General features: G+C 54.7%; 2 protein-coding genes and 1 long non-coding RNA gene across 3 annotated transcripts; 2 read left to right on the forward strand and 1 right to left on the reverse strand.

Annotated features, from left to right (window-relative positions):
- Positions 1-492: 492 nt before the first annotated feature.
- On the reverse strand, positions 493-6,684 carry LOC123941359. The gene is made up of 3 exons (XR_006818271.1): positions 5,965-6,684; positions 3,873-4,028; positions 493-750 (listed from the first exon to the last, which is right to left on the reverse strand). It is a non-coding gene; the product is annotated as an uncharacterized LOC123941359 (long non-coding RNA).
- NRM (nurim) lies at positions 1,350-5,001 on the forward strand. Its single transcript, XM_046004407.1, has 4 exons — positions 1,350-2,244; positions 2,773-2,969; positions 3,565-3,741; positions 4,103-5,001. The coding sequence occupies exons 1-4, from the start codon at positions 2,112-2,114 to the stop codon at positions 4,382-4,384; spliced, it is 789 nt and encodes a 262-aa protein (XP_045860363.1). The 5' UTR covers positions 1,350-2,111; the 3' UTR covers positions 4,385-5,001.
- On the forward strand, positions 5,388-14,419 carry PPP1R18 (protein phosphatase 1 regulatory subunit 18). Its single transcript, XM_046004402.1, has 4 exons — positions 5,388-5,897; positions 6,898-8,545; positions 12,688-12,898; positions 13,548-14,419. Exons 2-4 carry the CDS (start codon positions 6,926-6,928, stop codon positions 13,565-13,567), a joined length of 1,851 nt encoding a protein of 616 aa, XP_045860358.1. The 5' UTR covers positions 5,388-5,897; positions 6,898-6,925; the 3' UTR covers positions 13,568-14,419.
- Positions 14,420-14,731: the final 312 nt, after the last annotated feature.

Raw genomic sequence — 14,731 nt, forward strand, 5'->3', positions numbered from 1 at the left:
TTTAAACTTTGAAATAGTTAATTTTGTTATGTGAATTTCACTTTAATTAAAAAAAGATGGGTGATTAGTTTGTGAGTTTTCTGCAAGTGAATTATACTTAAGTTTGTAAAACTTTGGTGTAGTAGAATGAGCACGAGCTTTGCTGACTTTTAACACTGCTGACTTCTAAACATGAACATGTCTCGGTATATGTTAAGCACAGCCATTGTAGGTGTGGCACATGGTAGGACCCAAATAAATATTAGTCCCATTGTGCAACTCAGAGCCTGTACTGTGTGAAACTGTCTATGGCCTGGAGGTCCAGGCTATTCCTTACAGTACCAGCTGCCTCTATATCCCTATTTAGCACTCATGTGCACTCTTACTTAGTGACATTGAAGTGCCCCAGCTTAAATTTCTGGAGACTAGAGACCTTTTCTTTCACTTCCAATAAATACTATAGCTTGTAGCACAAATAAGAAGTATCTCTATCACTCAGGGTCCCAGCAAGAAAATGACACTGTCAAATTAGGGTAATTTGGAGAGAGTTTAATAAAGGGAAATTTACAAAGAAATTGGAAGATTGTAGAGAAATCATAATGTTGCGGCACTCCAGTACCCACAGCTCTATTGTGACCACCTCTAAGTCCTAGAGGTTGAGAGGAGGGAGCAGTTTTGCAGAGAGGGCTTCCTCAGTAAAGGCTGTGATTTTCATTGATACAGTCCACTCAGGACAACCTCTTGAAGCAGAAAGCAGGGTGGAGGGTGCATCTGGAGGGGAATCATAAGATGTCTGGTAACAGTTTACAACAGCATTGATTAAGAGAGGAGGGTAGGAGTACTGAGCCTTGGGGTGGAGGAATGTAAAGGCTGTGGGATACTGTCTGGCAATTGTTTCATTCATGAACCAACAGTATCTCATCTTGGTAAATTTTCTTTGTATTTCTTCTGTCTGTAAGCCAAAAGATTTCACTTAATGATGTCTAAGTTCCCTGCTATGGTCATAGCCACTGTGACTAGGTCCTTAGTAACATGATCTTTAATTCTGATGGAGGAGGGGCACCTGGGTGACTCAGTGGGTTAAAACCTCTGCCTTCAGCTCAGGTCATGATCTCAGGATCCTGGGATCAAGCCCTGCATTGGGCTCTCTGCTCAGCAGGGAGCCTGCTTCCTCCTCTCTCTCTCTGCCTGCCTCTCTGCCTACTTGTGATCTGTCAAATAAATAAAATCTTTAAAAAAAATTCTGATGGAGGAAAACCTTTCTTTTACTTTGCTTTTCATAAGTATTAGTCTGTAGGTATTGCAAACAGGTCTGAAGGAAAAATATGTTCAGACAAAAGATCTTAGCGACTTCTCACTAGTAAGTGGGGTCAGACTAATAAGCTTGCAGAATGAAGTCATAGATAGTTAATTATCACAGGCTTAGATAAAATTAATCTACTACAAAGTTCACAACAAATACAATTTTCTATCACAAATATTTTAACATTGTTACTCTCATGATTGCAAATCAACAGCTTTTGGCATTATTAGAAATAATCTGTAAGTGTTACAGAGAAGTTTTCTGTCCTTGGCAAGTGGAGCAAACAAGTTACAGAATAAACATTATGGTAAAATAGTCACTAACTCTTTAACAAGATGTAATAGGTGATTCAGAGCTTTGGGTTCTCAGTCTGGGTCAACAATCCGTTCTGTCGCCATTTATTATTGAAGTGTTAACTGAGGCTTTGCAACCTCTGACTCTGGCTAAGTTTTCTGGCTAAGGTTACAGAAAAACGGGGCTCATAATTCTCGGTTTCTACAAGAACCCTTAAAGAGAGGAACTATCTTCATTTCAGCTGAGACAACTAGCCGAGCTACGATTCAACCCACACGAAGGGCTATAGAGCCTCTGCCCTTTCCATTTGTCACTCGGAATTCTAACTTTCCCTTCTGTGACGCAGAGACTGCGGTCTCGGTAAAAGTCCCCGCGACCCGCCCGGCGGGCAGAAAATAAGGCTCGCGGCTGACCCGAGCCCCGGCATTTGAGTGAAGGAGCCCCGCCTTTTGGGGCGGGACCCGAGGGGTGGGGCGGGGCCTGCGGCCGCGGGAATCCCAAACCCGCCCCCTTCCCCACCCCTCAGTGTGTCGCCATGGCCCCAGCTCTGCTCCTGATCCCTGCTGCCCTCGCCTCTTTCATCCTGGCCTTTGGCACCGGAGTGGAGTTCGTGCGCTTTACCTCCCTTCGGCCACTTCTTGGAGGGATCCCGGAGCCTGATGGTCCGGGTGAGCGGGAGGGATCAAGGATGAGCTCGGGGGATGGAGGTGGAGCTGGACGAGAGGGAGGGAGGGCGGGGCTTGGAGACAAATGACAGGGGAAGTCGGGGAGAGGGAACTAGAAACCGCGAAAGCTGGAGAAGCTTCAGGGCAGACCAGAGGGCTAAATTAGGAACTCAGGGATTAGCGGTTTGGAGAGGCGAGAGAGTGAGGACTGGGTGGGGCGGAAAGCAGAGGAAAGAAAGTGCTTTTAAAGAGAGGAATATGGAGGGAAGAGTGTTCGAAAGAGGGAGCATTTAGACCACCGAAACAAGAGGGTCAGTCGCCTCTCCAGCCATATTCCTCCCCACCCTGAAGGAGGCCTGGGGAAAAGGGAAGAAGCAGGGAATGGAAAAGGTGGGCAAAGCCTGGAGAGGAAGCATTAAGACTCTTGAAAGCATTAAGGGGACATGGCCTGGGGCCCCAAGAAGAGAGTAGGATAGGGGATGTTTCCCATAACCCTCTTGATCTTTTGTCCCTTTCTTCAACTCCCCCTAGATGCCCGCCAGGGATGGCTGGCTGCCCTGCAGGACCGCAGTATCCTTGTCCCCCTGGCTTGGGATCTGGGTCTCCTCCTACTTTTTGTGGGGCAGCACAGCCTCATGGCAACTGAGACAGTGAAGGCGTGGATGTCTCGATATTTTGGGGTCCTTCAGAGGTCACTGTATGTCGCATGCACTGCCCTGGCCTTGCAGGTATGAGGCCTTGGCCACTGAGTCCCAAGGGAAACTGGCTGTGAGAAGGGTGTCCTAGACTGGAGGGGCAAAGGCCCTTCTGAAAATGTGGGCTTAGGAAGAGAACTGAGGGTGTTGAGGACTCTAATCTCAGCTTTCATTCCCCCACAGCACATATTCTCCTTATCAAGAATGGTGTACCATTACTCATTCCCCAAGCAGATATGTGCATTCTCACCTTTGCAACCTTGTTCATGTTGTTCTGCTTGAGATCCCCTTGGTAACATCTCTTTCAGTGCTACCCTTTCTTCGAAACCTCTTCCCTAGGTCTCAAGAGAAGGCTTCCCAGTTAGCATTCACTTGTCTTCTCAGTGAGTGCTTGGTACTTTATGTACCTATCTGGTTACCCCCATCTGGTCTGCAAGCCCGCAGAGAAGATATAGGTCATCCTTATATCCTTGGGACCCCACCTAGGACCCCCCATGTGGTGACTGTTCGTGACGTTCATGGTAGAGGTGGGGAGAGCTGCAGGCCAGCCTGGGGTGGGGGGCAGCCTCTGGGTCTAGGTCTTTCAAGGGTAGGCTGCTGAGATACCCAGCCCCACATCCTTCCCCAGTTGGTGATGCGGTACTGGGAACCTGTACCCAGAGGCCCTGTGTTGTGGGAGGCTCGGGCCGAACCATGGGCCACCTGGGTGCCCCTGCTGTGCTTTGTGCTCCACGTCATATCCTGGCTCCTCATCTTCAGCATCCTTCTCGTCTTTGACTACGCCGAGCTCATGGGCCTCAAACAGGTGAGGCTCCCAGATTCCTACCTGAGACCTAGGATTCCTTCCAGAATGCCTTTTTCCCTTCCAGGGATTCCCCTCCTCCTTCTCCCATGCTCTTCCACCTTCCTCTTTTTTCAACTCCCTTACCGACTTACCTTTCTTATAAGACAGTCTCCCCTCAGCGTTCTGTCAAAGGCCTGAAACCATGGGCCTACTGGGACTGGGGAAGGTTCATGAACCAGAGATGAGGATCAGGGGTCCTGGTCTCAGGAGGGTGGTCCTTGGGCCTGAGTTACAGAAGGGGAAGTTTCCTGGAAGGGGAGGAAAGAGGTCGCTAAGTTGCAAAAGGGGCTTGATCCCATTTCTAAGCTGTTCTCCCTCCTAGGTGTACTACCATGTGCTGGGGCTTGGTGAGCCTCTGGCCCTGAAGTCTCCCCGGGCTCTGAGACTCTTCTCCCATTTGCGCCACCCAGTGTGTGTGGAACTGCTGACGGTGTTGTGGGTGGTACCCACCCTGGGCACTGACCGCCTCCTCCTTGCTCTCCTCCTTACCCTCTATCTGGGCCTGGCTCATGGACTTGACCAGCAAGACCTCCGCTACCTCCGGGCCCAGTTACAAAGAAAACTCCACCTGCTCTCCCGGCCCCAGGAAGGTGAGGCTGAGTGAGGAGCTAACCTGGTTCCAAGCCCGGCACTTTCTCTCCTTTAACATCCAGGCCCTGGCTGCTTCAGACCAGAAACCCAAATTCATGGACTGAAGGGGCTGTCCCTCCCCCTGTTTGAGCCTCCACTCCTTGGGCCCAGCTCCATAACCTAAATTCTGAGTTTCAACCACTGGACTCCAAGATCTACTTCTCACCAGCCAGGAAGAGGGGATGGGGAACTTACCTGTCTCCTCACACTTCAGGGCTTGACACCCCCCCCCCCCCCAACACACACACCTTAAGAACCTCCTCATAAGGAAGAAGGGAGTGCCTGACCACTTCCCTCCCACTGTTACTCCCTTCTGCACCTCAGGGATCTCCTTTTCCTCCTCTGGCTTCCCTTTCTAGGAGTGGGACCAGGGTCTGCAGGTTTGATAAAGCCTCCCTTCCAGGCTCCAAGTGCTAGCCCCCTGACTAGCCTTGTCGCTCCTCAGGCCCTGGCCCTAGGCTCTGTCCTCTAACCTAGTTGAAAGGATCCTCCCGCTTTTCATTTTGGGTGACTAAGAGCTCTCTGCTCTCCCGAGGAACACGCGCAGCAGAAAAATAAAATTCAGCCTGTTTTTTCTACATATGGTATGCAGTCTATCAGTGTTTCTCTAGCTAGAGGGCTGACTTTGGGAAAGAGGGCAAGCGGGGCCAGGCACATCAAACTGGAGTCTGGGCAGCCACCGCGCCCTCTGGCGACCGCTGCCGTCAGGCCACCCCCACTTCCCCATAGAGGCCCAGTCCCCCTTCCTCCAAATCCCCCAGTTTCCCTCGCTGCAGACCAGGGAACCCAAGGGAGGCAGGTTGAAGGCAAAGAGTGGGACAGCGGCTCTGGTGTGGGATCCAGTTTCCATAGCCGTTGGCTTCTGAGTACCTCTACTGCCTTCCCACTCCCCACCGGCCCACCACAGCCTGGTGGCGGCCCTGGACCCCGCAGTAACAAAGGCCGGCGGGGGGAAGCAAAAGCGTGGGGAGGAGCAGCAGGAGATGGGAAGGGCGGGCCCGGCTGTAGCAGCTGCTGCTTCCTCTCCAAGTCCCTTGAGGGGCCTGAGTCACGGGCGGCTGCCTTGGGTCGGCGAGCTCGGGGCGAGGGTCTGGACACCTGGGTTCTCTGGGGCTACCGAGAGGGAGCGGGGCGTGGTCCCTGGGGATAGAAATTCAGGGCCAGGGATTGCGGCGGGAAAAGGGGAGTCCGCGAGCCTAGTCCCACACGAGGTCTCTGGAGCGAGGCCCCGCCCCTCGGGCCCCGCCCGCGCCCCCTTCCCTCTCCGCATTGTCCTCAGACAAAGCGGTCGCCGCCCCCCGCCCGGCCCCCGGGTCTCTGTCTCCGTCCCTCCTCCTCGACTCCCCTCTTTCCCTCCTCCTCTCCTTCCCTCCTCCCCTCCCTCCTGTCTCCGGATCTCTCTCGGTCCCACTCTCCTCCTCTTCCTCTCTCCTCCCTCCGGACGCCAGGCTCCTCCGCACCCCCTCCCTTGGGAGCCCCGCTGGCTTGTGAGTTGACTGAGGGGCTTCAGACTTGGGGAGGGGGTGTCTCCTGTCTCCCGTCCCCGGCCCGGACCTTGGGCTGTCTCCTCTTTGTGCCGAGATTGCCTGTCCGAGCGGTCCGAGCTGGGTGGGAATGGCCGGCTATGTCAGGGCTCCCTGAGAGCGGAGACTCGGGCATAGGACTGGCAGGCTCGGAAGAGCGGAGCCGTGGAGAGGGTACTCTGCACGCCACGGTCCCGGGCTCGGCGGGTGGGAGAGGCAGGTGGTGGTGACGGGACCTGGTGGGGGGGAACGTGCTGGCAGCCCAGACACCCGGGTTCCGAAAGTCCCCAAGGGAGGGTATTTCCCCCGAGCTGTCTGGGGGCGGAGTGCAGGGTGGCGGCTGGGGGGCCGGAGAGGCGTGGCCGGAGCCGAGCTGGGAGGGGAGCCGGGACCTCCCGGGCCCGCGCTGAGACGCGCCCGGCGGGTCCCGCGGAGCTCCATTTCCCCTCTGCCCCCTGATTCCCCTGCTCCCCTAGACCTCTCCACGCCCTGCCCGACACCACCTCTCGGGCGGGATTCCCTGATCTCCCTTCCCACTCTAACCGCCTCGGGGTAACGGTGGGGAAGCCTCGCCTGAACCCTAACACCCCCCACCCCTCCCGGCCTCTCTTTGCGCTCTCTCCTCTCATTCCGACTTTTTCCTCCCTTCTCTCCTCTCATATCCTCGGGACTGTCTCTGATACCATTAACCCTGCGCTGCCAAATCTGACTCCCGCCGCTTTGCCCTGAATCTCTATTCTTCTTCTCAGGGCCAGGACACCACCCCCACTTGACCCATAGCTTTTTCACTTTCTGTTTTCTCCTTTCTTTGCCCTCCATCTTCTCACTCTTTCCCTCTGTCTTTACCCTCAGCTCCTGTGCCCATCTCTGTGTCCCACCTCTCCCTCCTCTACTTCCTCTGCCCCCCACCCCCAGTTTCACCTCTGGGCCTCTGGAGCCTCTCTTTCCTGTTCTCTGGCCCCAGCACTCCCCACCCTCACCTCAGCGCGACCATGGCCACCATCCCAGACTGGAAGCTACAGCTGCTAGCCCGCCGAAGGCAGGAGGAGGCAGCCCTTCGTGGCCGGGAGAAGGCAGAGCGGGAGCGTCTGTCCCAGATGCCAGCCTGGAAGCGGGGACTCCTGGAGCGTCGCCGAGCCAAGCTTGGTCTATCTCCTGGAGAACCTAGCCCTGCACCTGGGACTACAGAGGCTGGACCTCCAGACCCAGATGAGTCAGCTGTCCTCCTGGAGGCCATTGGACCAGTGCACCAGAACCGATTCATTCGGCAGGAGCGCCAGCAGCAGCAGCAACAGCAGCAGCGGAATGAAGAGTTACTTGCAGAGAGAAGGCCTGGGCCTTTGGAGGCCCGAGATCGGAGACCCAGCCCTGGGGAGATGCAGGATCAGAGCCCCAAGGGAAGAGAGTCAAAAGAAGAGTGGCTCAGTCCCAGGGAGGCCAGAGAGAGGAGGCTGGGGATAGGGGGAGCCCGAGAGTTGAGCCCCAGGCCTTTAGAGGCTTGGGACTGGAGGCAGAGCCCTGGAGAGGCTGGAGACAGGAGCTCCAGACTGTCAGAGGCCCGGAGATGGAGGCTGAGCCCCGGAGAAACTCCAGAGTGGAGTCTGAGACTGGCAGAGCCTGGAGAACAAAGCCCCAGGAGAAAAGAGGTGGTGGAAAGTAGACTGAGCCCTGCAGAGTCTGACAACCAGAAGTTGGGGCCGACGGAGTCGCATAAATGGAGGCCTGGCTCTGGAGAGCCTCAGGAACAGAGTTTGGTACAAGTGGAGGCATCAGAGTGGAGGCTGAGCTCAGAAGAAGAAAGAAAAGACTGTTTGGAGGAATGCGGGAGAAAAGAAGAGAGACCAGTTCCAAGGCTGGCCTCAGAAGAGATTACAGAGCTGTCAGAGACCCTGACAAGGGAGGCTCCAGAGAGCAGCTCCAGAGAAGTGGAGGCAGGAGAGCAAAGGCCCAGCCCTGTGGAGGATGGTGAGAGGGGCCTGAGGCTGACAGAAGGATGGAAATGGACCCTGAACTCTGGAAAGGCTCGAGAATGGACACCCAGGGACACAGAGGCTCAGACTCAGAAACCAGTCCCCCCAGAGTCTGCTGAGAAGTATTTGGGGTCTCTTGGTACTGAGGCTGGAGAAGGGGAGGCTGAGAAGGAGAAGGCGGGGGCTCAGGGCAGGCCTCTGAGAACCCTGCAGAACTACAGCTCTGTGCCCTCCCCCTTCCCACCAGAGGACGCTGGGACTGGAGGCTCTAGAAGGCAGGAAGAGGAAGCAGTGGAACTCCAGCCCCCACCAGCACCCCCTCTGTCTCCCCCACCCCCAGCCCCACCTGCCCCCCAGTCCCCTGGGGATTCCCTCATGAACCGTCTGTTCTATGGGGTGAAGGCAGGGCCAGGGGTGGGGGCCCCTCGCCGCAGTGGACACACCTTCACAGTCAACCCCCGGCGGTCCGTACCCCCTGCAGCCCCCACCACTCCTGCCACCCCAGCCACAGCTGATGCGGCAGTCCCTGGAGCTGGGAAGAAGCGGTACCCGACTGCCGAGGAGATCTTGGTTCTGGGGGGCTACCTCCGCCTCAGCCGCAGCTGCCTTGTCAAGGGGTCCCCTGAAAGGCACCACAAACAGGTAGGGAGCAGCCAAGCCAGACTTCTCAGAAGCCCGCTCCTCAGTTTTCTCTGGCCTTTCTTTTTTATATCCCCATATTCTTGTCCTCCTCTATTCTTTCTTGTGAATTCCTGCCACCACCCTTCCTCCTCTACACACACCCTTCCTTCTTGTAGAGCTCATTTTCCATTCATTTCCAAGCCCAAGGATCCTGCTCCAAATCAAGTGCTGTCCCTGGGTGTGTCTCACAGGGTGTGCCCAGGCTGCTCACTCTTCATTCCCTCGGGCTCTGGGTCCTTCCTCCCCACCTCCTCAGCTCCCCTTCTCCGCCCCCCCTCCCCGCCCCAGTCCCATTTCTTCCCTTCCTTTCCTCTGAGTCTGTGACCGAATCCAGCTCTTCTGGTGGGAGACCTGAACCAAGGCTACAGCCTAGAATCTGTGAGAGCAGGGTCATCAGTTGAAAGCACATAACAGCCTTCCAGTGGAGTGAATGTTGGGCAGGAACCCAGCAGGGGCACAAGGGGTGGCTTTGGGGTAGGGAGAAATGGCAGGGAGAAGTGAGTGGAGAAGGGTCTCAGTCCCAAGGCAGAGAGGGGAGAGCCGAACGAGGGGACATCCTAGGATGGGGGTGGAGGAATGGAATAGGGCTGGAAGGCAGAGAGAAGACTTTTGAACCCCGAGTCTGTTCCATGGGAGAGGCGCACACAGAGGCCATTTGAAGTGGGTGACCTCAGGGTTGCACACCCCCAGCTGGGCCACTGCTTTAGACAGTGCTCCCTTCTCTCTTGGGACAAGAAAAGCCTTCTCTTCTTCCAAAATCTCCCCCCCCCGCCCCCCACTCCTCACTCTCCTTCCTGCTTCCTCCCTGGGCTTCCCCTCCCTCCCCTAGGACTGGCTCAGCAGTTGGTTTTCCCCGTTTTCCCCTCTCTTCCTGCTGCCCTGGTCTCTCCCTCCCTTTGGGGTAGCAAAAGAGAGAAGTGAATTTGGAGGCACTGTGCTGAGAGCAAGGAATACAATGGGAGTTGGGAACAGGGGTGGGGGCTGAGGCCAGCAGAGGGTCAGAGGTTAAAACTGGAAAAAGGACAAAGTGCAGGAAGTGGGAGCAGCTAGGCTTCTTGCCCTGGCTTCAGCCCAACCCCTTCCTTACAACCAGTTTCCAGCTTGCAGATCTCTAAGGAGAGAGAGGTCCCTGCAGGGACAGGGAAGCCCTTCCTAGTCTCCAGTCCTCATCTCACCTGACATCCTCAGATTTGGTTTTCTTGTGTGTCCCCTGTCAGTGGGAAACCACAGGGACCAGAGACCTAGATTGAGCTTTCGGGTCACTTAATTTCTCCAATTCATCTTCATGTGGAGCTCAGGCTCCCACCTCTGAGCCATGGTACCTGAGTCTGTCCTGAGCACTCTGACTGCTACCAGCCCCTTCCCCTTTGGGTTGGGCAGATGAGAGGAGGTAGGTCAGGAACTGCCAGCATGAGGTGTTCAGACAAGTCACTTCCTACTGAGGTTGGCCTGTGCCTTTGGGGAGGAAGAGCAGAGGGAGGCATGAAGTTTGGGGCCCAAAGCTGGGGCCCATATGAGTGCAGGGCAGGACCTTTGGTAGTGACCCTACCTAGGTCAGAGAGTAGGGGAGCCGGAAGCAGATCACCCAAACAGGAAGCCTGGGGTGGGGGCCGGAAGGCTGGTATGGCTGAGTGGGGAACCGCTGGGCCCTGGGCCTGCCAGAACTGCTCAGGATGTGGTGAGAGAATAAGGAAGCCCTGGCTGCTCTGGGGGTGGGGGTGGGGAGAAGCAGCACAGAGTTTTCTAGACCCAGACACCTCCCCCTCCACCCTGTCTCAGGCCTCCTTCCCTCTCTCTGCACCCTGCTCAGCAGGGACTAGCATGCCTTGACCCAGCTCTGACCCAACCCACTTGCTGAGAGACCAGAGGACTGCCCCCCCAACTTCTGTTTGCAAGCTAATGCCATCAAACATATCCTTGCCACGGGAGAGAAATCCCAGCCCTGCCCTGTGGCTGGTGCCCTTCCCCAGAGGCCCAGAGATGGGCTCCTCCCCTCTCTGCCCCCCTTGTGACTTTATATAGCTGACTGGAGAGGAGCAAGTGAGTCACACCCCTCTGTCTCCTCCCACCCCACCCCCTACAGCTCCCATGCAGGCTGTGCATTCCTGAGAAGCCCAGTCAGAAGTTGGGGTGGGGGGGTGAGGGGTGGGGTGGGGGCTCAGAAGAGAAGCAGGGTTGGGGAAGAAAGACAAACATGACTGAGAGCAAATAAAATGAATCCTTTTTCAGAGTGGATAATAAATTGTGGAGCTTGTTATCCCAAAAGAGGATGTGAAAAGAAAACAAATGGGTCCCCAGAAGTCTGAATAAATCTGTCAGTAACAGAACCAGAAGTGGTCCCTTTTGAACAGCTGGAATGTAAGGGGTCTGGCTGCTGTCACTCATTTCTACCAGCACTTCCACAGACAGTGTGCCTCCCACATTGTTCTCCAGTGTTGATTTTCTGTGGGGACCACTATCTGCGGTCTGGACCAACCCTTCCTTACTCCTTGTAGCAACTTTCATGCTCTTACGGACAGCAGACAAAAGATCACAAATAAGTAAATTCTCTGGTACATTAGAAGGTGGTAGGTAAATGATTATGGGGGGGGGGGTGGTTAGAACAGGGTAAGTGGAACCTTGAGGGCCAGAAAGTTGGGGAAGTGAATATGAACTTCAAATAGGGTGATTGGGAGACAGGGAGCCATGGGGATATTTGGGGAAGGAGCATTCCTGGTAGAAGGAATAGCCAATGCAAAGGCCCCAGGATGAGAGTATCCTTGGTGGGCTTCGAAGAAGCTTGACCAAGGTGGCCAGAGTGGGAGCAGATGCCTGAGAGATGAGGTGGGATGTAACACACAGGAAATACTCTGTGGACCTTAGGCTCTAGCTTTTCCTCCCAATGAGATGAGCCAGTGCATGGTTTGGAGCCAAGGAGTCTCTGAGTTCCAGCTTCCCTTGGGGACCCAGGTTTCGCATTCCTTACAGCCTTTAGCATCCACCTGTCCAGCCCCCACCCCCCACCCACCCCAGCTTCTCTCTTCTCACATCCCAGCCCATGTGGAGACACAAGGATGCAGGGCCCAAGGCCTGAGTTCCCCAAACAGGTGCCTAGAAAGGCCTGAGTAGATCATCTGGACCTTTCCAAGTAGTTCACAGGGAATCCTCCTGTTTGTCTCCTTAATCGCTTTGGCTCCCAGAGGTAATCCCACTCTGCCCCTGCCCCCTGAGCTTCTTAAAAGGGCAAAGAGAAGGGTAGAAAGGCACTGAGAAGAGCTGGGCCTCGCCTGCTCTTGGGACAGTGTGTTTGTGGATTTTCTGCCCCCTCCAGGTCCCCTCTGGCCTTTTGCCTCTGTCTCTGCTTGCCTCTCCTGGTGCATTCTCCACTGCAACCTGTGTTTGCATGGACTTTCCTCTCTGCCCCTGTCACCTTACCTAGCTGTACCTTTCAGGGACTCAAGGGCCCATCTCCCCTGTGTGTTAGGGGAGAGTCTGGTTTCCTCTGGGCCTTTTGGTAGATCTCTTCTTCCCTTCCAGGCCCCAGCCCCACTTTGTTGTTGGTCCACTCCAGCTATAGCAGAAGAGTGAGGGGAGCAGGAGGGCACCGGTGTCAGAGTCCTGGGTTTCCCCAGGAACTTCAAGGGGCTGAGGGTGTGGAAACTAATGGCTTGGTTTTGCTTTTGCCTGGGACTGCCTCCAGCCAGCTACTTCCTGCCAGGTCAAACTTCCCTCCTCCTCCAGGAAGCCTTCCTGGTTCCCTTCACGATGCCCAAAGAGTCAGTTCTGACTACAGGAGTTATCTCCATGTATTTTCAATTCTTTTTATCCTTCCACCACCCGCAGTCTAAAGAGTTGGGACCCAAGTCCTGTATTAATCACTTCTGCCATCTCTGCCCAAGCTCAAGTCAAAATCTGATTTTTGGAAATAAGATAGAAGAAGGAAATTATGGGGTTAGAGAGCCTGTATCAAAAGGAAAACTGGACCCCTGGAACCTCGGTCAAAGTCAGTAGGGTGCCCAAATCCAGCTTCCCTCCCGTGCACCTTGCATTTGCTCCCCTGGGCGCTTCCCCGTACTAAACTCCGGGCCTCCCCCCAACCCCACCCCGTTCTCTCCCACTCTCAGCTCAAGATCTCCTTCAGCGAGACAGCATTGGAGACCACGTACCAATACCCCTCGGAGAGTTCAGTGCTGGAGGAGCTGGGCCCGGAGCCTGAGGCTCCCAGTGCTTCCAGCCCCCCAGCGGCACAACCCGACGACGAGGAGGATGAAGAGGAGCTGCTGCTGCTCCAGCGGGAGCTCCAGGGCGGGCTGCGCACCAAGGCCCTGATCGTGGGTGAGCTGAGGCTCCGCCTGTCCGAGGGCACCCTCTGGTGCTCAGGATGGGCACTGCGGTTCCGGGAGGGAAAGGGAGGAAGTAATGTGCGCGCTTCGAAGAGACTTGACAGGACCTCTAGCCCCACCCACTCCTTTACAAATGGGGAAATCGAGGTCTTGGGAAGTGAGGTGCAGAGGGGCTCTCCAGATTTCAAAACCAGCAATCTTTCTGAACGCAGTAGTGTGGTTAAAAACACGGTGTGGATCAGACAGGCCTGCGTTTGAATTCCATCTTGTCTCTTACCTGTGGTGTATGTAACCTCCAGGAAATCACCTGACCTCTGGCCTCCGTTTATTAATTCTGAAATGCGGTTGATAATAACCACCTCCTGGGGTTTCCAGAGAGGGTTCTGTAATTTTTATGAAGCATCTTGGAACTCTGGCTGGACATCAAATTACTTTGCCCTATCTGGGGTTATTGTGTGATCAAAGGAGTTGTAAGAATGCCTGACACAGAATGCAAGCCACATGAGTGATGGCCGCTGTTACTGTAGTAGCAAGCACTTGGCGTGGAGGATATTATAAGCCTTACGTTCAGTGTGGAGGGTAAGTGGGGAAGGTAGGAGGCCCTCACTCATTCCCTACCATTACTGCTTCCTCTCCCACAGATGAGTCCTGTCGGAGGTGACCTTCTTTCAACATAGGGTCTATACCCTGGTTTCCCAGAACTGAAGATACTGGAGCCCAGAAGACTGAGAACAGAGAGACCCTGAAAATGAGCTTGGCAGGGAAGGGCAACCGACATCTTCCAACTTGCTTTCCTTCCTGTTTTGGGGGGCAGAGCTAGTCTCCCAGTTTCCACCCTCACCAAAGGTCCCTGGTTTGAGTGTGTCAGACGTGCTGATGGCATCCTAGATGATTCAAACGTGAGCATCAAGTCCTGAGGAGGATCACAGCACTCACTGGGGCTGGAGGTGGAGCACCTCCTCCACCTCCATGGGTGGGGCACCCTCTCCCTTCAGCCTCCTTGACTCCCCACCATCCTCTGGGAGCTCTTAGGATTTAAGCACTCATCCTGGGCAGCCTGCCCCCACTCCATTTACAAGCCCCTCTCCTTCCTATTCTGTAGGCCACTGCCCCTTTGTTTATACCTCCTGCCTTCTCTCTTGACCACCAGCCTGGTTTACAAACCCCATTAGCTCCCAGCCCCACCTGTCAAAGTCCCAGGTTTACAACCACACCTACTTGTTGAGTCCATGTCCCTGGCGCTTGCCTCATTGGGGGATATGGCTTCCTCCACTTTTGCTCAGTATTACTGTACCTCAGTTTTCCCCAAGAAGGAAGGCTGGGGATCTTAGCCCTGTACCTCTCATCTAATTATTTAATTCTGTTCCTTCCAGTGGTCCACTACTGAATTGAATTGCAAGGGTGAGGGGTGACTAATAAGGCACCTCTTCCCCATTTCTCCTTCCTTATCAACTGCCTGTTTGTTTGTTTGTTTTTTAAGTTTTCCTTAATAAAATGGAGTTCTCTCCAACTCTCCTGCTGCTTTTCCTTCTTTAGAAAAAAAGTGTGGGGGGGGGAGGCTGTTCGTTCCTCATTCCAAGTCTCTCCCATCTTCCCACTGGCCATGGCTGCAGGAGAGAAAAATGGGGATGAAACAGGAACTCAGCGTTGACATAAAGAAAGGGCTCGGAAGAGCCCCATACCTGTTTCTCAAAGGACTGGCAGGAAAAGGACTGGTTTGAGGAAGGGTAGGAGGAATCCACTAAGCTGAAAGTGCCACAAGAGCAGACTATTTCAGCGGGGTTTAATGAGGCATCCCCACGCCTTGCAAAATTACTCCCAGTGC

This window comes from Meles meles, chromosome 5, assembly GCF_922984935.1.
Source record: "Meles meles chromosome 5, mMelMel3.1 paternal haplotype, whole genome shotgun sequence".
In the NCBI taxonomy this organism is placed as follows: domain Eukaryota; kingdom Metazoa; phylum Chordata; class Mammalia; order Carnivora; family Mustelidae; genus Meles; species Meles meles.